The 24489-nt window shown below is 39.0% G+C and overlaps 2 protein-coding genes across 7 annotated transcripts; one reads left to right on the plus strand and one right to left on the minus strand.

Annotated features, from left to right (window-relative positions):
• Positions 1-551: 551 nt before the first annotated feature.
• On the plus strand, positions 552-12084 carry NOSIP (nitric oxide synthase interacting protein). 3 transcript variants are annotated; one of them, XM_026669624.2, is made up of 9 exons: positions 552-940; positions 1207-1317; positions 2266-2371; positions 4176-4257; positions 5934-6075; positions 7427-7533; positions 10455-10642; positions 10790-10898; positions 11699-12084. In XM_026669624.2, the coding sequence occupies exons 2-9, from the start codon at positions 1248-1250 to the stop codon at positions 11768-11770; spliced, it is 876 nt and encodes a 291-aa protein (XP_026525409.1). In that variant the 5' UTR covers positions 552-940; positions 1207-1247; the 3' UTR covers positions 11771-12084. The 3 variants fall into 3 exon arrangements, with proteins under 3 accessions (XP_026525409.1, XP_087801368.1, XP_087801369.1); XM_087945242.1 differs by having other exon boundaries at positions 579-750; XM_087945243.1 differs by having other exon boundaries at positions 589-679.
• Positions 12085-12156: 72 nt separating this feature from the next.
• Positions 12157-22983, minus strand: RCN3 (reticulocalbin 3). Of its 4 annotated transcripts, none has more exons than XM_026669620.2 (7): positions 22935-22983; positions 19954-20195; positions 18146-18339; positions 17411-17583; positions 15134-15194; positions 14702-14901; positions 12157-12322 (listed from the first exon to the last, which is right to left on the minus strand). In XM_026669620.2, the coding sequence occupies exons 2-7, from the start codon at positions 20184-20186 to the stop codon at positions 12212-12214; spliced, it is 972 nt and encodes a 323-aa protein (XP_026525405.1). In that variant the 5' UTR covers positions 20187-20195; positions 22935-22983; the 3' UTR covers positions 12157-12211. The 4 variants fall into 4 exon arrangements, with proteins under 4 accessions (XP_026525405.1, XP_026525408.1, XP_087801366.1 ...); XM_026669623.2 differs by having other exon boundaries at positions 12157-13058; XM_087945240.1 differs by having other exon boundaries at positions 22836-22983.
• Between the last annotated feature and the right edge of the window lie 1506 nt (positions 22984-24489).

A 24489-nucleotide genomic window follows, 5' to 3' on the forward strand; every position in this document is an offset into this window, starting at 1 on the left:
TGCAAAACTCATAACTTTCAATTAGATTAGGGAAAGTTAGTTGGAAATAGCAAGTTTAGGTAAATCACTCTTTTAAGAAATGGAGCATATTGCATTCTGGTTAATTTAGGAAATAATTATTATCGGTCCCAGCCATGAGATGACCCTCAAAATATTTGTATTATAGAAGTTGCCTACTCTCTCCAAGTATCTTTTGGAGTAGAAGTATGAAATATACTACTGTAGCTAAGTAACTCCAACATCATAAAATAACAGCTGATCCAAGGAAACAGCAACTGCTCATAACTCATAACTTTGGAGATATTTTAAGAGGAAAAAGGCCCTTCGCTCCACCCCCCACCCCCCCAATCTCCCTCCCCACACGTGCAAAGGAATTTTGGAGAAAAGGAAGGCGTTAAAAAAAAAGGCTACAATACACAGAGACAAAAGCCAGAAGTCTGAACGCTTCTTTAACGCCAGGAACCTCGGCTTAGAAGACGATTCAGCCTTCAATTCCTTTTCCCCTTGTTTGCGGGACGTTTTATCTGAGACACATCCGGGGGGGTACCGTTCTTTGGAGCCCTTCCGGAATCATAGACTTCCTGCTTCCGGTTCGGGGGGAGAAATTGTCCAAGAGGGGCAAACCGTCGTCTTCTTGGTCAATTCTTAAACGGCAAGAGCGGCAGAGAGAGAGAAAAAAGTTACGGTATAAGTTTCTAGAGGCCAGGAATGGTTGTTAAGGTGCCAACCTTTCAGCTGGCTCCTTTCGAGGTATTTTGATCTGCAACCCCAGCATCTGTCAAAAGTTTCACTTGCTGTCCGCCCTTCGGCACAGCAGATCGCTTTTGACCGCGGAATAGCGGGCTTGCCGTCGCTCTGCCTGTTGGTACTTACAGGCGGGAGGTCCTCCCGAAAAACTCTCAGAAAGGGACTGCTGGCTTCGGTGGCCAAAGTGTGCCTTGTGAGTAGGTTCGCATCATCTACCTGGCTAATTTGTATCTCAGGGTCTTTAATATATCTTTAAAGATCTTTAATAGAGGCTTAGCCTGCAATTAACCTATTTAATCATCCTATAAATATTTTTTATATGTTGTACTCCTTTTCTCCTTTCTCAGCTTCTAGCCATGGGATTTATTTTAATCGGCTTCCTATGTAAAGGTATCAACTTCTTTGTATTTGGCATTTTGTATTTCATTAACGAAAGTTAATTTGATATCTTCTTGTTAGAAGAGAGTTGGCTTTGTCTTGGATTGTCCAGCTACGCCTACATGACGCGTCATGGCAAGAACTGTACAGCGGGAGCTGTCTACACCTACCACGAAAAGAAAAAAGACACAGGTGAGGAGGCCACAGACTGCAGTGTATATGCAGGGCTTCCTTAGTTGAGTGGGGAAAATGTTGCTTCCTATTGCAATAGTGGAATTGCATGTGGAAATCCAAAGCAATTTTTCTTAGCCTGTTTCTGCTGTGTGTTGAGCTACAATCTTCCTTCTGTGCTGTTAGCGCTGGGGTGTCAAACTCGCGGCCCGTGGGGTGGATATGTCATGTGCTGGCCCTGCCCCCGCCCAGTTTAGCGAAGGGGAAAAAAGTCCCGATATATCATGTGACGCTGCTGTGCCGATGCAAGTTTGACACCCCGGTGCTAGCATATCAATAAGCATGCTGGCTAGAGATGACAGGAAATCATATTGAGGAAAAGCAATCCAAAGTTCAGGAGACTATGTGAAAGACGATGTTTTAAGTAGAATATGAGAAATAAGAATGGTTATAAACATTTTATTTCCATTTATTCAGTGGAAAGAAAAGTTTTTCATGAAGTGCTTAGGTCTTGTCATCTGGTATCCTCTGTGTGTAGTTTATATTGTTTTTATAGAAAAAGGTTTAGAGGATTGTCACAAGGTTTGGGAGTAATTTCTCCCCACCCTTCAGCTTTGCTCACAATTTCAGACATAATATATGAAATAATGAAGGCCAGAACTGGGAGGCAGTTACCTTTGTGCTGTTTATGACTAGCTGGATATTGGCAAAATTTCTAAGTTCAGAGTTTTGGTCACACCCCTGGAGTGTGATTAATACGCTCTAGTATTTCATTGGAACTCAGACTTAAAACTAATTCACACTACAAGTTTTGAACAAGCTAAACCTTCTTGGCAAACTCTGTTTTTCTGGTTAGAGTGTCATCAGTTGTTTTCTTTTGCCAATTCTAAGCAGCAACCCAGAGCAGCCATTTGGACAGCTTTTTTCAATACTGCCCTCTTACTGTGACCTTTCCTCTGTTTTTTTCAGCTGCCTCTGGTTATGGGACACAGAATGTCCGTTTGAGCAAAGATGCTGTCAAGGACTTTGACTGCTGCTGTCTCTCCCTGCAACCCTGCAAGGACCCTGTTGTGACGTAATTATCAGATGGGATCCATTTGAAATATTTCAAAGCCTTATGCTGAAGTTCTACCCTGTGTGTCTTTTATTTAACGTTTCAATGTAATATCTTAAAACAAGATAATTACCCCTGCCCAGTGCCATTAATTTATTTATTCATTTGCTAGATGTGCCTGTTGATTTTTTTTACAAACATAGTAGCCTTTTTAATGTGTATTTGTATGGATAATGTTCACCTTTTGCTGCTTGACAGTACTTTATTATTTGCATGACACATTGAGTGCTGGCCCAAGCCTTGTTTTGGAAGGAAAGTTGGAAATTTAAGGGTGAAATAAATACACTTTGCCTTTTAAATTCCCTGGATATAAAAAAAGGACTACAATTTTTACTTTTTGCAGGGGGAGGGTGGGGATGCCTTTATCTCTTTTGTATCCTTCCTGCACAATCTTAATTTTGTTGGTGCCATCCTCTTTCCTCTGCTTAGAAAATAAGTACCTTCTGTTTCATAGAGGAATTGAGATTAAAATCTAGAACATAAATTCAGTATATCTCTGTGCCATAATGCCCCCTTTCTCTGGAAATTTAAGTCCAGCTATGGAACACAGATCAGGTACTTCATGTATCCATTGTTACACATGAAATGTTTTATAAGAACTATTTATGCATTGTGATCTTCCACAGATTGCTATTTCTGATTATCATTGGTGCAAGAAAATTTTTATTTTTGGGGGGTGGTGTAGGCCAATGATGGGGCAGAATATGGGACTGTTACAGAACTGGGAATGATGTGGACAAGTTTTAAAGCAACAAAGGCCAGTGAGAAATGGGGCATAGCTTTTGTCTGCAATTCTGTAAAAAACACGTCCCTATCAAACTGGTATATGTAGAGATTATCTGCCCTTGTTTAACTGCCCTGTTTAGCAACTGTTCACATTTAGAACTGCGTTGAAAAAGTAGTTTTACAACCACCCTTGAACTTATGACAGTCACAGGGTCTCCATGATCCCAGGATTACAATTTGGACTCTTGACAATTGTCAGGCATTTATGGTGGTCATAGTATCCCACAGTCACATGAGTGCCATTTGTGAGCTTCACAACCAGTTTCTGACAAGCTAAGTCAATAGAGAAGCTGGCAATAAGTTGCAAGTTGTGATCACATGATATTGTGCTTAACGACCTGGGATAATTTGCTTAATGAATGTTGGAGTGGCATCATAAGTTTGGGATAGTCATGTGACATTTCACTTAAACATGTCACTTAATAAAGGAGTTGTTGGTCTTATTTTCAGTCTTTAAGTGAGGGTATCTATGCATGCAAAGATACTAGACATCTTGAATTCTGTCAATTTCATATCTCTTTTCCCCAACCCTGCAATTTTACCATGTGTTTCCTGAGCTACCTTTTTGCAGCCCATAAAGCTCCCTCTAATTCTAATTGCATGATTTCTTGACATTTTGTTACGCAAACTAAAAAATAAACCTCAAAATAGGCTTAGTGTAATTAAAGATTAAAAAATCCCTTCTAACTTCCTGTCCCAAACTCAGAAAACTCTATGGCCCTAGCCATTCACTTCTTGTCTGTAATTGTTTCAAAAGGGTTAAGGGTCATCCTGGACATCAAAAACGTGCCCCATCTTGCCATTCAGTTACATATGTTATGACTCTTCAGATGTATCCTAGAATATAGGAACCAATAACTGAGTATGATTATGCTCTGAAATTCTCACTGTAGTCAAAGGGGCATGGAGGTTTTAGGACTTGAGTTATGGCGGGTTTACAAGTGATATTTATTTTGCTTTCCCCCTCCCTCCTTTCCAGCCCTGATGGTTACCTCTATGAAAAAGAAGCTATCCTGGAATATATCCTACATCAGAAAAAAGAAATTGCCCGGCAAATGAAGGTATGCCAATATCTTCATCTCTTCAATAGCTACAAGGGTGGTTGGGTTCATACCTAATAGTTAACTTTAATAGATATATTGAAAGACTATGCCTAAAGAAGCTAGCAAATAAAAGAAGATGCAGAAAAGAACTGAACCCCAGTAACATAAAATGTAAATGCTATATAACATGAAAATTAACCCAGTAAACATGACTTAGCTGAAGTGAGTTTAGTATTATTTCTTTAGGGGGTGTTCTGCATTTTTATGAGGACTAAGACTGATGTTTTATCTTTGTACCAATTCACATGCATTATTTTAGTCTTGTTTTCATAGGCCTGTTGTTCAGTAGCATTTATCCAGTAAGCCTTTATCCTCTGCCAAGGATTTACTGTAGGCTCAGTTTCAGGCAGAAAGATGTCCAATGCTCTGACAACCATTGCCTAATGGCCAGGAGGGGCTGATACTATCTGACCAATGAGGCTGCAAGATTTAAGGAACGGAAGTTCAAGAAAGGATGTGGAAGTAGATGTAACCAAGAAAGATTTTTAGTGGTTATTCAGTTTTGTTCTATAAACATCTTTGAGAATTTTCTCATAGAATTAATATATAAACACTATAAAACAATACATTTAGGATTTGACTGAAGATGAGCTCTATATCTGTGGCCAGATTTGGTTTCTCTTGCTTTGGTCTAGCAGTTAAAGCACCAGGCTGGAAAGAAGGAATTCAAGTTCCACCTTAGCCATGGAAGCCTTAGCCATCTCGGTGATTTGGCCCAGTCATTCTCTCAGCCCGTTTCTCCTCAGATGTGGTTGCTGTGGGGGAAAAAGGAGGAGGAAATGATGCTGGATATGCTCTCTGCCTTGAGTTATTTATAAAAACAATAAAGGTGGGATAGAAATAAATAAATTCTCTTGCTAGAACTGGAAGATACATTTATAGAATAGAGATTTTGCTGAGAGTAAGTTTCTTTAGTAAAAATTGATATGGTCCTTATTGGCCATCGATTCCTGACCAGTGTACAAGAGGTAAAAAAGAGATTTAAGTGTTAACAGGGGCATCCTTGTATATTTAGCCAATCTTGGATTCAAAATATCAAAAATAAAAAGGGCATACAATGATTCTAGTATATTCTAATTGGCATATCTTCAAGTCCCATTCTGGAGGCTGTTCACGGGAATGGCTCTTCTTTTTCCCCTTTCAGGTGATAGTGCTACATTAGAGGAATGTAGCAAAAAAAAAAAAAAAAAACCAGGACTTTTTACCAAGAATACATCTCTTACTAAGTTGGAAGTCAAACTTTGGTTTATGTCTCAGTTACTTGTTTGGATATCTAGTATCTTAACTCCTCAGTGCTGCTTAAGTCTGGGATATTGGGATCCATCAAATGTATTTACTCTGGCAGTGCTGCTATTGGCTGGGCATTCCATAGCTGCAGTCTAGTTTCTTCATCTAACTGCCTTTAAGCTTTTTTTTTTTTTGCTCATACTCCTTTCTCATCTAAAAGAAATCATGAAGCCAATGCCCTTTTTTAAAAAAAAACTTTTGCTTTTAATGAGCACAATTATCTCCACCTCATGTTTGCCCTACATCTCTTATATAGAACAGAAGCATTTACTTTACAATTGACATGCTGAAAAATAGAGCAGCAGTGAATGGTTCCTTCGTAAATGTCTCCTTTTTGGCATCTGCAGGCCTATGAAAAACAGAAGAATGAAAAGAAGGCAGAAATGGCAGAGTTGAGCAAGGCTGCCAAAGAGTCCCAGGTGAAGAATTTCCTTGACAAAGAGTTGAGCATTGTGAGCAAACCCCTCAATCCCTTTGATCGTCAGTCAGGTAAATCAGGAATGTAAGCAATATCTAAACAAGTGGTGGTGGAAAGGGGAAATATCTTATTTGCCATCTGTGGTCAGGTATAACAAGAACGGATTCTTCCTACTGGTGTCCCTGGTCTCGTGTAAATCCTCAAGATGCTGCCAGACTTGATAAGAATTGCTCCCATTTTGTTCTGGTGCTGCTTGCCTTGCAGAAGCAGAGTGTTCACAAAGCTCCTATTCATTTTTCTCTGCCTTTTGGCAATGTTTGTAATTCGTGGTGCAGTGGCTTGAGCAACCTTAGAAACCAGGATTGTGGGTGGGAGACGATCGCAAGGGTTGAATAAAAAGCGATGCCTCGAGATGAGCGTGGCTGATGAGCTATTTGTGTGTGTGTGTGTGCAACACTTAATTGCAACAGTCAACAAATGATTACGGTGAGTTTGAAAGCACAAGTAGGATATTTGCTTCAACGCGACAAGTCTGGGCCTCACACCTTGTGAGCCACTCAAGAGGAGATTATGAAGTTGAAGAGGTAAAGTGTGGAGTTCTTTCATGACAGCTTTAAGAAGCTTATCCATTGTTGGAAGAAGTATGTTTCAAATGTAAACTATATGGAGAAGTAAATACAAGGGCTGATTTCAAGGACTATTTTCTGGTTTTTTAATTAAAATATTCCTATATAAACTAAACATGGGGAGGTGAGTCTTTTCTTTTTATCAACCCTTACATATTGTAAATAGCTCCTTAGCTTATCATCAAGTTTCTGTCTTTTTCTCTTAAAGCTTTTTCCTACCGACATTCTATTTTTCAGTTTCACTTTTTATCCATCACCTCTTTTCAAGTTACCTCTCCTGCTATAATTCTCTTTGCATCAATGTAAAAATGAGTCACCCACAAAAAATGTGGGCAGTTGCTACAAGAAATGAACCCTCTTTTCGAACATGGAGTAACAATGCCTGCGCTATTCCCATTTTTGTTGAGCTTGTAGTGCTAAAGTAATGATGAGGGACACATTTTGGGATGCACAAGTACTTCCTGGATCCTTTCACATGTTCTTGACTAAGCATGCACAGGGCCACTGTAATCCATTGGGCAAATTGTATGCCACTTCATAAGGGTCGGGGGATATGTCACCAGTTGTAAGGTAACAATTGTTTTTAACAGTGTGTGGATGAGTATGTATGCCTCTGGAACATTAAAAATTTTTTAATAGCACATGAGTGCATAAAAATTATGCATAAGGACACTTGGTATTACAATAACACCCCTGAGTATATAGAATTTCAGTGCTAGATGTGCAACGTTATCCCATATATAATTAATGTTTAGAAATCTGTAGATCTTAATAACTGTTCTTCTCTGCATTATAGGAGACCCTCAGCCTGGGCCCAGCAGTGGAGAAAAGGCCAAACAGCTACCAAGTTTTTGGATCCCTTCGCTGACGCCTGAGGCCAAGACCAAAGCCATTCCAAAACCAGTGAGCTATTTTGTCATTCATTTTCAAGATTCACCAAACTGTCTTGCAGTATGGCTACGTTACAAAGCTAAACTGGCTTAATTGCCATAGTTTCTATAAATAACAACAAAAACTGTTTAAGCTTTAATTAATAAGGTTCTTATTTTGTCATTCCTTTTCAAGATTCTCCTAATGCTTTCTGTTAGGATACATACATCCTGCAGTTTGGGTACCCTACAATCAGCTTAACTGCCATGTCTACATAGAACTATAAAACCTTTTGGATTAATGTGGTGCTATATTCACAAAGCTTTTATGAAACCAAAAAGTGAAGTTTTTTAGTTTCAGAGTTCTTAGAAGAGGTCCTAAATTTTACTTAATGCATTTACTTAATAGCTCTATTGTATCTGGAATTTTTTCCTCCCCAAATCAGAAGCCCTTCTATTAGCCTTGTTTTTCTTTGTTTATGGCTTTTGGTTGAAAAGTATCAAAGGTTTATGGTGCCTTTTCCAAACTGGTCCGGTCCAGATCTATTAAACCATAGATCCCATAACTAGTCAAAATGGCTGCTCGCGTTTAATATTTTAAAATTTTCATCCATGTTTAAATGATCTGGATATATGAAGGAACTCTTTAAAATATTCAAGTTCCTTATTTGCTGATTAAAGATTACTTGGGCGGGGGGAGAGAATAGAATGTCAGGTTGCTTGGAAGATACTATTAAAATTTATTTACAATATATATATATAAATATATATATATATATATATAGGGGTATGCATAAGCGCACCAACGTGCCTACCGTCCCTGTCCTATTGTTTCTCTTATTCTTTTATTTTTCTTATATGTACCCATTTCATGTATTCACAACTATGTATACACTTATACTTATTATCTTGTAAACAATTGGCAAATCAAATAAATAAATAAAATAAAAATAAATATCAATATATACAATATATACAATATATACATAAATATACATATACAATATATACATAAATATACATATAAATATAAATATAAATATACATATACATACATACATACATACATACATACATACATATATACATATATATATATATATATATATATGGATCTTTGGTTATTCGGGTTTTCTCCCGCGTAAAATTGGAAGTATCTAGGCGACGTTTTGATGAAGTCTCATTCATCATCTTCAGGCTTGTGTCTTCGGCTTTGTGCTTCTTGCAGCTGCTCACATTACTCCAAGAAGCACAAAGCCGAAGACACAAGCCTGAAGATACTTCCAATTTTACGCGGGAGAAAACCCGAATAACCAAAGATCCACATACAAATACCCTATATAGGCTATTCATGACTGGAAAATCAGAAAGTGAATTTTAAAATAAATAAATATATTTATTTATTTTCCAGTCATGGGTAGCTTATATTTTCAGGTTACACATTTTTTGTTGCATCTAAATCAGGGGTGTCAAACTCACGTCACGGCAGCGTCACGCCCACGGGCTGGGAGTTTGACAGCCCTGATATAGATGTTCTGCATATCAGGTCTTACAAATAAAGCATTTGAATTTTGAATATTTGAGGGCTTACTTATAGCAATAGCACTTAAGACTTATATACTGCTTCACAGTGCTTTACCACTCTAAGTGGTTTACAGCAGGGGTCGCCAACCTTTTGGACCTCAGGGACCACCAAACTCATAATTTTAAATCCCTGGGACCACTAACCGGTTCTGTGGGCATGCCCTAATTTGTGGGTGTGGCTTGGTAGTCATGTGACTGGCTGGGCATGGCTTGTATGTAAATATAAATATTAATATAAATAGTGTTTTTTTTTAATTAAAAAAGAGCAACTTTTAACCAAAATCAGGCAAAGCAGGCAGGCAGATTGAGTTGCTCACAGAATCACAGATTCATTCAGAAATCTATCTGCCATTTGGCTAGCTTAGTCTGTCACATAAAATTTGCTTGCAAGCAAACTCACAAAATTAACCCATAACACACCATGTACGTGAATATTGAATTTTTTATTTAAAAAAAGAGCAACTTTTACCCAAAATCAGGCAAAGCAGGCAGGCAGATTGAATTGCTCACAGAATCATTCAGTGACCTATGTATCTTCTATTGGCTAGCTCAGTCTCTCAAATTTGCTTGTCGTGAGTCTGCACTGAATAATAGAACCTTCAGTGCTAAGGGAGGTTCAGCTGTGCTTAAAAGCAGAGCCGAAGATCTAAAGACTAGCTAGAAAGCAAAAAATCCAACCATTTCCTGCTTCCTAGCTAATCTAAATCTCCTGGCACAGCAGAACAGATGATGGTCAGAAAAAGGAAAAATAGCAATTTAGCAGGCATGTTTGCCAGGTAAGGAGTGGGCGGGGAGCGTTCCCATGTGGGTGGCGCAGCCTTGTGTTTCTGCGCAGCCTGGATTAATTGCTTTGGGGCAGGGTGCTCTGAGGGTGAGATATTTCTGCAGCCCACCAAAATTTTCTCACAGCCCACCAGTTGGCGACGCTGGTTTACAGAGTCAGCGTATTGCTGGGTCCTCATTGTACTGACTTTGGAAGGATGGAAGGCTGCATCAACCTTGAGCTGATCAGAATTGAACTGGAATGAGCAGTGGATTAGCCCTGCAATACTGCCTTCTAACTACTGCACCACCATGGCTTAAAGGCAGGATTAGAATACAGGTTTCCATATTCTAATCTAATCCATGTGGGTGATGATGGTGCATGCCTTTGGGCAGTGTTTACTCCAGGTGATGCCTGGAGAAGTCTCTGCAGTTTTCTTGGCAGGATTTCACCAATGGTTTGCCACTGCCTCCTCAAGGCTAAGAGTGGCTGGTCCAAAGTCACCCAGCTGACTTTGTGCCTAAGGTAGGGCTAGAAGTCACACTGCCCCAGTTTCTATGGTTATTTTATCTTATCCCAGTTTATCTTATTCATGTCATTTCTTCTAGGACAAGTGCGTGTACTGCCCCATGAGTAGGAAACCACTGAAGCTGAAAGATTTGATCCCAGTGCATTTCACCCCTGTAGATTCTAGTGTAGATCGTGTTGGACTAATCAACCGGCAGGACCGCTACGTGTGTGCTGTCACGCGAGACATGCTTGGAAACTCTGTCCCTTGTGCTGTGCTCCGTCCATCGTAAGTAATGAGATGGGGCTTTTTTGGAGTGAGGAAAAGCATTTACTAGCAGGCTACCTATGAGATTAAATCTCTAGTTGAATCCAAGCATGTGGAATCTGTCTTTAATATGTTAAAGAGATATTCTTTTTCTTTCTTTCTTTTAAGAGGCTCAGTTGTGACTCTGGAATGTGTGGAAAAACTTATCAAGAAAGATATGGTTGATCCAATGAATGGAGAAAAGTTGACTGACAAAGACATCATCGTTTTACAACGGGTGAGATTGACTATTAAAGCACATGTGACTTCCAGAACAGGCAATTTTAGTAGGTATAGTTCCAATACATTTGAAGAGTGGAGAGTTGATCTGAAACCAATCTTAACATCTTTATGTTGATGTAAATATTGAGAAGTTTCTTAATAAAGATTGCTTTCCTTTAGCCTTCTAAGCAATGACTACTATCATTTTGTTATCAAAGATAACCTTCATGTATCTCTAGTTATGCTTTAAAATAATTTCTGTATTGTGTGATGTTTGGAAACATTCTAGCACTTCAAAGATCTGTACAGATATATATATGATTGATTGATTGATTGATAGATAGATAGACAGGTAGATATAGAGATATAGATAGATAGAAAAATAATTTATCTGAGATTATTTGGATTGTGAATATTACCTACAGAAATGTATGGTTTAGCGTGCTGTAGAAAACTATTAGCATGTTCTATAAAGCATATCATATGTACACTATAATGTGGCAGGTTTTAAAATAGCAAGTCTTACAAACACATGTCGTGTTTTGTTAACTCAGATTTAGAGCAAAATATGATATACAAATTTGAGGGTAGAGAACTACATACTGACTCTAAATGCGTCTGAATATTTGCAGAGAATTTCCTCCTCCCAGGGCAATCACATGCCCCGGGATTAGCTGTCAATCAAAGCAGTTGTAATGTTGCCCAGCCCAAGCACTGAGCAGAACATAAAACTTCCTAACCATCAGGGACAGGATAAATGTGGGCCTTCACATCACATGCCATTCCTCTTTCCTTACGAGTTTTCTTTTTTTCCAGGGTGGCACAGGATTTGCAGGGTCAGGCGTGGAGCTGGAAGCCAAGAAATCTCGGCCTGTGATGCAAGCTTAATATATTCAGATGGAAAAGAAAGCAATGATTCTCCACCTGATGCTGACTGCCATCTGCTAGCATAAAAGAGCTAATATTGTATATAAAGAAAGATAAACTATCTTGTAATTTTGTAAACCAGGCTTCCTTAAAAGTTTTTGAAAGAAAGAATTATTAACTTGGGAAATGTGTAATCAATGGCTTACTTTTAGGAGTCATGCTTTAATTATCAACTTTTTCTACCTTGGAAAAGAAAATAGAGGGTGCAGTTCACATAAATCAAAGGTTCGGTGTATCTTTTAAATGGATTAATATTAAAAAAAAGTGTCATGCTCCTCTGTTGGATCAATCTTTTTTGCCTTAAAACTTTGCTGCTGCTTCTGTTGTCCAATCTATGACACAATATCTTGACAGGTTGGGAAATTGTTTTATTAGTAATCCAAAATTTTTACAAGTTAGAGATCACAACTCCTGGCGGCCCCCCAGATAATCAACTGTGTTTTTATACTCTTTGGCGCTTTGAATGCTGTGCTTCATCAACTCTATGACTTCATCCCGGGAAAGCCTGTTATCCTGGAGAAGGAAGGGGTACAGAGAAAGAACTACAAGCCTAGATAAGCAGTATTTATCCAAGGTATTGGCTACCACTAAGATGCTTAAAAACACATTCAACCTGCATTCAACTTATTTTACCTATATAAAACAGACATAGGAGGTAATTTTGGACCCAACTGGTTATTTCATTATTCCCAACAGGTCCCAGACAAGTATTTGAAAAGAGAACAGCTGTGTTTGTTTTCTTAAAAGAAGGGAAGCATTTGGGGAAGATAATCTTTGCTTTCCCTTAGATCGAGTGTGGATTGCAAGGGAAGAACTGAGGTGCATTAAGAACATTACAGGAGAGATTAAACGCACGGATGAAAGAAGGTGTAGGTGTATTTAATCTTTTTCTCAAACGTCTCTGGAACATGGAGATCTTCATAATGTGATAAGGGCTCTCAGTGCTTTGGGGGAGAAGGAGGCTGCAGAAGAACAGGAATGGATCCTAGGGAAAACCACCCGAGTATGCCAGCTACACTACTTTTTGAAGTTTAAGCAGGCCCTTCCAACAATAAATAGACAGCAATTCCTTCTGGAGTGTGTTTCTCCCACTCCCATGTAAGGGAGAACCTGCTGTTGTATATCCCCCCACCCATGCCAGTTACAGTTCATCGTGCTTCTTTGTCAAATCTTCACCATAGTTGGTGGCCTGGCTCCCCACAAACATGTTCCAATTGTCCAAAATCTCTTGCTTGGTTATTTTATCATCCTGTGATGTGGGGGAGGAAGAGAAGCAATGGGAGAAGAGAAATAGAAAGGCAAGGAGAGAAGGGCATAATTATAACCCAATTACACCCCAATCATGTATTTTTTAACATTCTTATATTGTGCTGTTAGTAAATTACATATAAAACTTTAAAGCCATGTGTTAATTTTTCAGGGAGTAGGAAAACTTTTAAAATATGAATGCTTCAAGTCTCTTAGAAGAGTTCATGTGACAAGAGGCAGTTTAAATCTTCTGCTTTTTCCTCATTTAGAAGTTCTTAGTGGCACTAGAGAGATTGTTGTATTTTACTCCCCCGTAATTACTTTTTTAAAAAAACTACAATAGTACATTCTGAGTGGCTTGCTTTCTATTCTGCTATTTCAAAACAAAGATAGCAACTGGAGTCAAACATTGCATATCTTAGGTATTGGCAGTGTGTGATACAAAGCCACCCACAAGACACAATTCTGAACAAAATATCTATGGGATCTGGACATTGTACACATACTCCTTCCTTTAAGTGGCAGAGTGTTTTATTTTAATTCTTAAAATAAGTTTGCTTTCTTTTAAGAGATTCAGCAGTAACAAAGCATGCCTTGGAAACACAGCTTTCTATTCTTGTGGTCAGGATAGGAAGTTTTTCAGTAGAGGACAGACATTCAATTTTTTTGTTAAGAGCATGGTTAATCCTTAGTCTAATGCTCTCATTAATGACCAATATTTTAAAGAAGCTTCCCTGAGGATGAAATTTGGGTCTTGATTGACATTGAAGAGCTGAAAATACACTTGCTGTCCTAGAAGCTGGATGTGCTTATAGCCTTGTGCCATTTAATTGAGATGAGATAGTCAAGGGCAAGCTTTCAAGTATTCACTTGAGATTGTGTTAAAACTGTATTTGTGAATAGATCTCAGTTGCACTGAGAGGTGCAGCTGGCATTCAGAGTTGCCTCAAACTGAGAAATGGGGTGCATATAAATTTAATAAACAAAAAGATAAATGAACAAATCAATAAATAAAAACGAGCTTCAAGAATTAAATTTTAGGATGACTATGGTAGTACTGGTCAGATCCTGCTTAATATTACTAGACAAGCCTGTAATGAAAGCCTGGTGAGCTATATGCTTTGTTTCCTTCCCTTTGTAGGTTAATATGCTTCTGCCAAGATTTGACCTGATTGTACCAGCTCTTTGAAAGTAGAGTACAAGCACAATTTTTGAATCAGATAAAATGAAGAAAAAGTGAGGAAAGAATGGACTCTGTTTTAAATTATATTCCTTTCCCAAAAATAATTTTCTTTCATAATTAAAAAGTGACCTATTTCTTTCATTTAATGAATTTGCACTGGACTCGGTAATCATCCCCAATTACAAGTAAACTAGGACAAAAATCTTTAAGGAATGCATTGATACCCAACATGATTTGAGGGAGGATCAAAACCTTTTACTTCTACATCAACTGTCAAGAGACCGGGAGCTAAAATTTCCCTAAAGTAAAATCTTCAAGTTAAGTTTAGTTCTTGGGGACTCACCCAATTTGGGCTCAAAAAAAAAAAAAAAAAAGCTAACGGGTCACACACCACCCACACACCTCAACTCCTGCTTAACCTGAGCATTACAGCTCATTTCCCATGCCTGGATTATTCTTACCAGATCTTTGTCCGATTGAACAAGGAGATGCTTGGATTCCACTTCAGCATGATCATAGTCTGTGGGCAGGATCCAGTGCCCAATTTCCTCCCGATCCATCTTTCCATCTTTGTTGATATCTCGGTGTTCCAGAAATTGTTGACGTTCATTTGTCACCCAGCTAGGTTCCGGCTCCCCAGTTTCAGGGGAGTATATGTCACCTGATCAATAAGAATAAGTGAGATACCAAAAATTCCTGTTAACGCTGCCTCTCTAGCTGCTGGATTTCTTCTAATCAAGGCAAGTCAGTGAAGTAATAGGATAGAAGAGATATTGAATCACAGAACTTCCTTCCTCTGGGCTCAAAAAAGACTTACAGTTCTGCCCCAAACCAGCCTACTTCTTAATAGGGGATAATCCATTGTCATTCAGGCAGAATTCTTATATTCTTACCGAGATATTCATCAACTTCTACGAAGCCATCACCATTCTTATCTATGTCCTCCAGGGTTTCCTGAAAAAGTCAGAAGGGTACAGCAGATCTTCCCACAGGATTTGTGCCAAAAGATACCAAAACCTCAAGAAATATTGCCTATTGTAAAAGGCATTTTCTGTTCCTAGATGCTTGGTAGTATAATTCTGTTGCAGAACAAGGAAGTCATGGGAAATGTGGGTGAGTCATAATTGCTTTCTAAGTTTGGGCCTTGGTTACTCAAAGGAGGACCTACACTCTAATCAACAATGGTTCTGCAGATGGGATTTTCCCCAGATTTTTCTGGATTGAGTTTGACCCCTTCTACCTTCTGCAAGAGCTGTATCCATGAGTGCTATCATCCTCAAGGAAATTGGGAAGGACTTCTCCAAGATTATAGTCAGCTTTGCATCTGGGAGAAAGGAGATGCTGAATGCAAAACAGCATACTGGATTCCTCTCTTAGGTATTAAAGAGAAAAGACTCAATTTTCAACTGAAACTCATAAACACAGTTTAGACAGCAGACAGACTATTAGAGGGTTTTGATTTTTTGTTCCTTTTTTTAAAGAAACATAGGGAGCTGATTTTAAATCAGCATCTCACTTCAGCTTCTGAGGTAGCAGTAACCACATTTCATTCTTGCTTACATTGCAAGCATAAAGCAGATCATTGCTACCTTTTATCGTCTAAAATGACCTGGATTTTTCAGGACAATTAAAAAAACAGGATGCTAGAACAGCGCTACATCTTAATTTGGTAATTACAAAATCCTTTATACAGAGATCCTTTACACCATCTGAAATATTTTGTAAAGGAAAAATTTAACATTTCACGAGAGAGGTAAGGTACAATTAAAGGAAAGGGGAGAAAGAGAATACAATTTAAATGGAAACCACAAGGCAGGAATAGACATTTTAATAAAATAGAAGAATAGCTACTGGGACTGGGTGCAAAATTTCTTGTAGAAGTTTCAGCTCCATTCTTTTATGAGTCACCCTAGTGACATCTATCTGCTAAGTAATACATTTGTTTTCTACCCTTCCAATATATATACACCATCCATCACAGAAAACAGGATTTCTTAATGATAAAGTGCCTAAGAGAGGCTGTCACAAATGTATCTGTCATGAGCTGGGAAGATCAAGACAGTGTTCTTCTGAAGCATGCAATAAGATTATTCTCATTCAGATAATTCTTGATCTTTGATCTTTGTTTCAACTGGATAAACTCCAACCCCCTAAATTTCATAAGTCTATGTACTATTTGAAAGCACTAAACTAGTGTTTCTCAAACATAGTAATTTGAAGATTTGTAGATTACAACTCCCAGAATTCTCCAACCAGCTTGCTGACTAGGAAATTCTGGGAATTGAGAGCTACACATCCAGTTTCTATGGTTGAGAAAAAAACTCACCTGACTAAGCATTGTTTTTATATGGTATTTGGATTTACATGTTAAGTTGAAGATTAACCCATAATACTAGTAGATGGTAGCCATTGAATGTATTAAAAAAAATAAGATAATCTCATAAGATCTCTGCATGCTCACATTGTGGGCATTTTTAATTTTTTAAAGATTGTTTATATATTAAAATATATTTGCCCATCTCATACTATATAAAAGCACATAGCGATACCCAACGAATTAAAAAATTGTTGATCTTTATATTAAAAGCTGTAATTGGTTTTGGTTTTGGCTTAGCTTGTTGAGAGTTATAGAGTTCAAAAATTATGGTTTATGACTGAGATGTGGACTGAGAACACTGTGGTCAAACTGTTTTAAAATCAACTATGGCAGAGAATGTGAATCTAGACATGGATTCAATAAGCAACCATGTATAAGCCCTCTGTTTTCAATAGAGTTTTCCCAATCCACTCATTGTTACGGGTAAATAAGATCTGTTACCGAAATTTTAATATTTTCACTTTTATTGATTTTTATAATTGTTTTGTTGTTTTTGTTAATTGTTGTATACTGCCCAGAACTGCTTTTTGGGCAGCCATATAAATAAATAAATGGAAATTATTCTATTTGAATTTGAAATTCTAATTCTATGCAAACATGGAGAATGAAACCATAGAATGGTTATGGGAAACCAATTTAGATAGGACATTTCCCTTGACTGGCAGGGTCCGCACAATGTGCTATGACATAGTATCCTGAGCTCTGTTGCTGATTAAGCCACAATGATTAGATTCATACAGCCAGATAAACCAGAGTAATTTGCACAATTTAGTATTAATATGCCCAGCCTCACCATCACTATAATGTCCTTCATGTAGTCAAACTCTTCGGGATGAAGGAAGGCTGTGAATTCCTCTTTTGTCACACTCATATCTCCATTTCTGTCAGCAGCTTTGAATCGTCGCTCATCCCTGGCCAACATCTTCCGATATGAATTCTTGTCCTCAAGATCACCAAATTCTTCTCCTGAAGAAAGCAAAGACATGAGCATCAGTGAAGTTTCCCCCTCCCCACCAATAAACCTGAGCACATAATTAACTTATTTTCATACCAGAAGATTTTCAGACTTGGTTGATCATAATCATTAACAGACAAAGAATGATACCCGTGAAACAGTTCATCAGAATGAGCCTATACCCTGAGTGATAACCAAACCTGTCTCTGTATTAAATGCAATGTGAGGTCTTTGTAATGAGGCATGTGGTCATTAGGAAATTAAAGTATGTGTTATATAAACTGCTGTTTTTAGGGCTCTTCTCTGGAGCAACTGTTGTAATAGAGAAAACTATTTTTTGATCAGTCTGAAATCATTGGTGAGATACAGCACAGTACACATCAAGAGAAGGCAAATTATATCACTCTTATTAACCTAATTTCTCAAGATACGGTCTACCTTTTTGCTTTTTTTCAGAGTAGGTGACTATAGTACCTCTTGCTCTCCTCTGTTCTGGCTTAATGTTTCTCCTGTCTGTCTCTCCCACATAAACATATGGTTCCCCCTGCCCCAATTTCTCTTCCACCCTCTTACCTTCATAGTGCCCATAAGTGGTCCTTTTGAATTCATTCCAAGTGATTTGGCCATCGTTATCCTTGTCATAGTCCTTCCAGTTCTTGTTCACACTCTCATAGATATAGCGGTTCTGAGTATGCTTGATCCAATCCTTCAATTCAGGTTGAGTCACGAAACCATCCCCATCTCGGTCAATTCGATCCACAATCTTCCTGCAAAAATAAACAAAAATAAACTCAGGAGGGTGGCTTACAGAAACACTCTGGACTGCCCAACTCAAGTGTTCTATAAAGAATATCACGAACCACCTGTAACACATTGCGAGTGGAGGCTAGGATTTCTGAGAAGTGAAGTGCTAATGTTTTTGGAGGCACTACTGGGAGTGGATGATTTACAGCACATTTTTAGGGCCGAAATTAAGATCCAATAGATCAATGGATTCAAAGACCAGTTTAGAGCTCTATCTTAATTGTGCACTTCATTGGGAGCATGTGTTAATTTTTGTTTTTGAAGCAAACAGGCATGTTTCCTTAGTAAACATGATGAAGTTACACCAGAAAGCCAATTATCTAGAAGTAATAGGAGAAGCAGGATTTCTCTCTCCCTCTCATTAGAGTTCTTCAGGCAAGGTCTGGATAGTAACTATGAAAGATGCCTTATTTCTCAATATCTTCTAGGCCAGGGGTCCCCAAACCCCAGTTTGTTGGACCCAGTACCAGTCTGGGGCATGCAGGATCAGGCAAACAAGCAAAGCCCCACAGGATGCAGGCAACATCCGAAACCATGGCCCCTCTCCTCTGCAAAAAAAAAACCTCTCTCCATAGAACTGGTCCCTGGTGCCCAAAAGGTTGGGGGCCACTGTTCTAGGCAGCTACCATTTTATAAATGGTGACTTGAGGCAGAAAATAGAAAACTTCCTTCTACATCTCATTAGTTCTTAATAGTTCCAGGGGAAAAAAAGTCTCTTTGCCTGATCAGTTTTCTAATGAGAACTTGATCCCTGTTGAACAATGTTTTTCAACCTTGGCAACATGCTGCCTGGAGAATTCTGGAAATTGAAACCTGTGCATCTTATGAAGGTTGAGTAACATCGCTTTGGAGAAATGATTCTCAAATGGCTGGATGATACTATCTTTAAAAGACTCTGGATTCATAGCACATTTTCTTTGCATTTCATAGTTTCCTGAAGAAAAAAATCCCATATGATGATATTTATTTGTTTAATCACATTATTATTTTGGTTGGGTTTTCTTTTGGTCATATAGTTGAAATGGGCTAAATGTCATGTCAAGAATGGATATAAAGCTTAGATGACGGACTTCATAAACTCCAGATGTTTCAAATATGCCTGTAACCAGTTTGACCAAACCATAACCCAGTTTGCACACAATAAGCCAGCATACCTAGAATCCCCTCTTAGAGAAACAAGCTTACAATTCTTGTATTGTATGTCACCATTCTCATTTGGTTTCACCAGCCAGTGGCAAGAACTAAACCAATCAGGAAAACACATTTCTTGATTTCTTTAGTTCTGCAAATTAGACAACTTGTTTATTTGTTCTTTGATGTGATGTTCAATTAGCTCACTATAAGTAAAAACTGATTTTTGCAATCTGCCTATGCTCAAATACATGAAACAGATGTACAGTATATATTATATTATTATTTTTTGCAAAAATTTATAATTTCTCTATAAGTTGTAGGGAAAGGCAAGTCCCTACAATCCATCCTTTGTCTTCTAAGAAACCTGCATAGACATTTGATCTTCCTCTCTCCTGGTTTTGGAATGCAAAATTCGTTATTCAATTTCACCAATACATCGTTACCCCAGCCTCTCTTTGCTCTCTTCAGGAGTTAGTTGGTCAAATGTCTTGGCATCTTCTTTGCCTAAAAAGGCTTCATGATCATAGCGGAAGTCTTGACTATCATCATGGGGGTGATCACTGAGGTCTTGACCATGGTGGACACGATCCTTCTTGTCAGGGGGTGGCTTGGCCTGGGCCCAGACGAGGCATACAGTCAGCAGGTAATAGTAGCAAAGCGTGTTGTGCAAAGCCATTGTATACCTCTTGGAAAGATAAAAATGACGAATAAGGAAAACACATAGAACGTGCATTACTGGTTTATACATATCCTGATACATCAGGGTTTGAAAATTTTATTCCTCATACCAATCTACTTTGCTGTTTTTGAGAACTCCTGCTTCCTAAAAATATGACATTCTCCTATGCTGCCTAGAGTTTGGAGAGTACCACCTCTCTAATTTCCTTCAAATCCTTCTTCTAAAGCAGGAGTCTTCAAACTTGACAGGTTTAAGACTTGCGGACTTCAACTCCCAGAATTCCTCCTCCAGTCATGTTAGCTCAGGAACTCTGGGAGTTGAAGTCCATAAGTCTTAAAGTTGCCAAGGTTGGAGACCCCTGCTCTATTTCATTCTAGGGAATCATCAATTTACCTTTCTGTAAAACAACTGATTTTAAAAATATTGGCACAGTTATCAAATAAACTCTCAGCAACCTCTTGTCTGAGCAAGAGGTTGGGTGTGCAGGGTCTCCCAGTCTCATATAATCCAGCAACATGCTATTGTTTTCTGCACTGGAACTTTCCCAGTGGCAGATTTGAAATAATACCTCCTAGTCATAGTCTTGCCATGTAGGCAAGGAGCACTGAGGTGAGGTGCCTCAGATAAACGGCCAATCACCTGGTTTTGTCCTGGGGCCTCTCTCCATACCAAAGATCATCAAGTCCCCATTCCCAGCTATATCTATTTAGTCATTCTACTTCCTTTCATTCTAATCCATTCATCAGGACACAAAGCTCTACCATTCTCTAAGGCCCTGTTGGAGGTGGGCATCAGTAATAAGGGCTGCACCTTTCAAGGGAGAAAACATCAGCAGATCACAGCAGCAAAGGAAAATTAGGCCAGTCCTCAGTTTGTGCCCAGAATACAAAATGTTCAATTCCTGAAGTAGCTCAACAAACACTGTTCTTGCTCTGTCCAGAACAAAGCCACTGAAGAACAGAGTGACACAGAAAGGGAACACAGCTTTACATCTGAGGCTGTAGTACAAAAAGGACGCTTCCATTGCCAAGTTCCTTGGCCTGTGGCAGACCCTGGACTGAATAAAACCCAACAGCCTCCTGCCATTGCACAGAGCCGATTCCACTACAATAAAAACTGAAAAATTAATTAGGTCTTCTGGCATTTTGAAGAATACCAAAATAAGAAAATAGGTGTAGCCCAAGATTGAACTGTGGAGTTCTTGGTATTCTCTGAGCTTGCAGATGTTTCAGTAGCCAGTTAGGTAACATCATTAGTCAGTGTGTCTCTCATTTGCCTTGGGTACTTATATTGACGATGTTACCTACTTGGGTTGCAAGCAAACAACCAAACTCAGAGATTAAGAATTCTACCTCTTAAAGAATAGCAAATCTATTATGATGGAAACCTTTCTGCTCAGTCCTAGCAAGTGGCACAGCTTAACTTGATGGCTAATTTTAAAAAGGCTAGATAGGGTCATGTCTGTCTGAACTCTGGATAAGGAAACACTGGAATTCCTAGAGGCGCCTTCAAGACCTCAGAATTTAAAAAAAAACATTCTGGAAGAAGCAGGGACAACTCACTTACATATTGTTATTTACCCCTCCCCCCAAAATGCAAGTCTTCATTTACTAATTTCCTCAGTAAAAAGGTGAAGAGGCAAAGGAAATAGTAGACAAAGAATTGAGAAGAAACAGTGGAGACGGTGATAATGATCTGATAACACTGGGTATTCACTACAACCCAACTATTGTTTTGTGAATGGTCAGTATTATTCAGATAACCATGGTCCATCACTTTCTACATTTCATTTTCCTTTAATTTCTTTCTTTACCATCCCACTCAGAATAATATCATCAAACTGATGAAGTAGAAACTAGGGCCAGGAAGTCTTTGCCATATATATATATTTACTGACTTTATACTGGATTAGGGTAATATAGCTACTTGCAAGAAAAAAATGCATATTTCATCCCCTTTCCCCATATGAATGTCTTCAAATGCCAAGATAAATTAAATAGTTCAAGCTAATAGGAAGCACAAGAGTCCCTGCCCCAGCAAGACACAATCTGTGCAATTCATAGTTTTATAATTTTATTTTAAAATAGTTGCTTTTGGTGGAAAATACAAATTTCAATCAGGAAGCAAATGAAAAAAAAAGAGAACTAATATCCCATATCAGAAAATATCATGGAGAAAATCTAACTATAGGCAGTAGGTAGGAGTAAAAAAAAATCCTACTAATTAATTTAAAAACGGGGCAGGATGCAGAACTATGGCATAAATAAGTAACTTTCTCAGTAAGAGCTGGCTACTGCTACCCATTCCAAAGAGGGTTTTAGCATCCCCCTTAAAATCCCACACGTGGCCACGTTGCTCCGTTTTCTGGAGTTGGTCTCCTCCCAATTCTAAACCGCAAACACTCTTGCTCCAAGAGCCTCCACAAAGCGCCAGATACTTCAGCACCCCTCTGCTTTGGATGCTTCGATCTTCTACTCTGGCTCCGGACAACCGGGTCCGCTCATCACTCATCTCTCATCCACTAGTCAAATCAAGAGCATCCCAACTTGGCCCCAATTCCAGGGCTGCCGTCCTTAACAAAGGAAAAGGTTTCTTTTCCCGATGAAGTTATCCACGGTCAGCCCCCGAGGACCTCATTTCGTTCACCTCATTTCTGTCCTGCCCATCCATAACCCCTTTCCATTAATTCTCCCTAGGCCAGTGTCGACTCTCCCTGCCGAGCGCCCGTCTCCCCGCGCCTTTTACCTCTTCCCCAAAGAAGCGGCGGCGCCACGAAGCCCGCTCTCGGAATGCTGCCTCAGCGCATCTCTTCGCTCCGCTGGTGTCTTTCCCCGGACACGCCCCTCATCTCTGCAATATCCAATCCGGGTCCGCAGTGGGATGATGGGCGTGGCCGAGCGCTCGGGGACTCGTCCGTTTGCGCCACGTTGACACAAAATTCCTTACTTCCCAAGTTTTCTCTCAGCGCCCTTGAAGGCGAGGCTAGCGGGGCGGGCTTTTTATATGGTCTTCCCTGTTCCCTTCTTCGCACTGGCCAACTGCAGAAGGACACCTCTTTCTGCTTCCATCCCGGCGAGCATCAATAACCTACCGCCACCTCTTTTTTGGCAGTCATGCTAGAATAAAATGAAATGCTCTGTTAAAACCACGTGGCTTCCCAGGATTGTGGGAAGGGAAGGGGGACGGCGGACCCCGATTCCGTGTGAAGTATTTCATCAGTTTTGATTCGGGATTTTAGATTCCATCTTTCCAACTTCAGTGTTTCTATCTCCCTGAATGTGCTCAAGGAATGTCGCTATTTAAAAATGGAAAGGAGATGGGAACATCCTTCGCTCCTATCCACATTCAAGTAACCACGGAGCATTTGAAGGTCTTCTATCATATCCGAGGATCGCTGGCTTCCTTAAGGGACTCAGGAGAGGTTGACTCGCCGATTTTCTCGCACGTTTTTTGATGTGTTTTAACCACATCTTACCATATATAGATGTGGCCTGTGTGGTTTTATCATTTTGTGTGTTGTGCAACTCCAGCCCCAAAAAATCTGGCTAAGTAAATCATGGATAAATTATCTACCAATAAGCTGGCCTTATCCTATCTTTAGCAATCAGGAGGACTTTGATTTCAAAAGCTATAACAATGAAATAAAATCTATCATTATTGTACTGTTTTCTGCGAGTGAGGTGAAATAACTTGTTGAATTTTCTCCCTTCGATGTCCACATTGCATGGTAAACTTGAACCAAAACACCTTGTTCAAAAAGTATTGCTCAATTACTGCTCTATCTGAGGCAGCAAAAGTGGTTAGGTCAGCTCGCCCTGGTACAACCCAAAATGTGGAAATTAAATTCAGTGCTGAGAGAACGAGCCCATGCTAGCTTTAAAAAAAAGTTGGTTTAGAACTTTCCCCCACTTGCACTTGAGCAAGACCTGAAAATAGAATTTTTCCTCCTAGTCTGCCTTCATTTCATTTAGCCTGTGAGTGAAATAGTAAAGTTGTTATTTATTTATATGCTACTAAAACCCATTTAACCTTCAACTGGACAATTTATTTATTTGTTACATTTATTTGCTACCTATCTTGCCATGGAGGATATTGCAACAAAAAAATTTCTGTTGCTAACTTGCCACAGTTGTTAAGTGAATCATTGCAGTTGTTAAGTTAGTAACATGGTTGTTAAGTGAATCTGGCTTATCTGGCTTGGTTTTGCTTGTCAGAACTTTGCAAATTGTGACCACATGATCCTGGGACACCGCAATAGTCATAAACATGAATCAGTTGCCAAGAGTCTGAATTTGGATCA

Source organism: Notechis scutatus, chromosome Z (genome assembly GCF_049901735.1).
Source record: "Notechis scutatus isolate UNSWTSFEM ecotype Mainland chromosome Z, rNotScu1.2, whole genome shotgun sequence".
Classification (NCBI taxonomy): domain Eukaryota; kingdom Metazoa; phylum Chordata; class Lepidosauria; order Squamata; family Elapidae; genus Notechis; species Notechis scutatus.

Coding starts and splice junctions, on each gene's coding strand:
- NOSIP (XM_026669624.2), top strand. CDS start 1,248: ATGACGCGTCATGGCAAGAACTGTACAGCGGGAGCTGTCTACACCTAC. Junction 4,258..5,933: donor AAATTGCCCGGCAAATGAAG/GTATGCCAATAT, acceptor TGGCATCTGCAG/GCCTATGAAAAACAGAAGAA. Junction 10,899..11,698: donor ACATCATCGTTTTACAACGG/GTGAGATTGACT, acceptor CTTTTTTTCCAG/GGTGGCACAGGATTTGCAGG.
- RCN3 (XM_087945240.1), bottom strand. CDS start 22,859: ATGGATGGGCAGGACAGAAATGAG. Junction 18,340..19,953: donor GAGAGCAAAGAGAGGCTGGG/GTAACGATGTAT, acceptor TTATTTTTGCAG/GAAGATTGTGGATCGAATTG. Junction 17,584..18,145: donor CACTTATGGGCACTATGAAG/GTAAGAGGGTGG, acceptor TGCTTTCTTCAG/GAGAAGAATTTGGTGATCTT.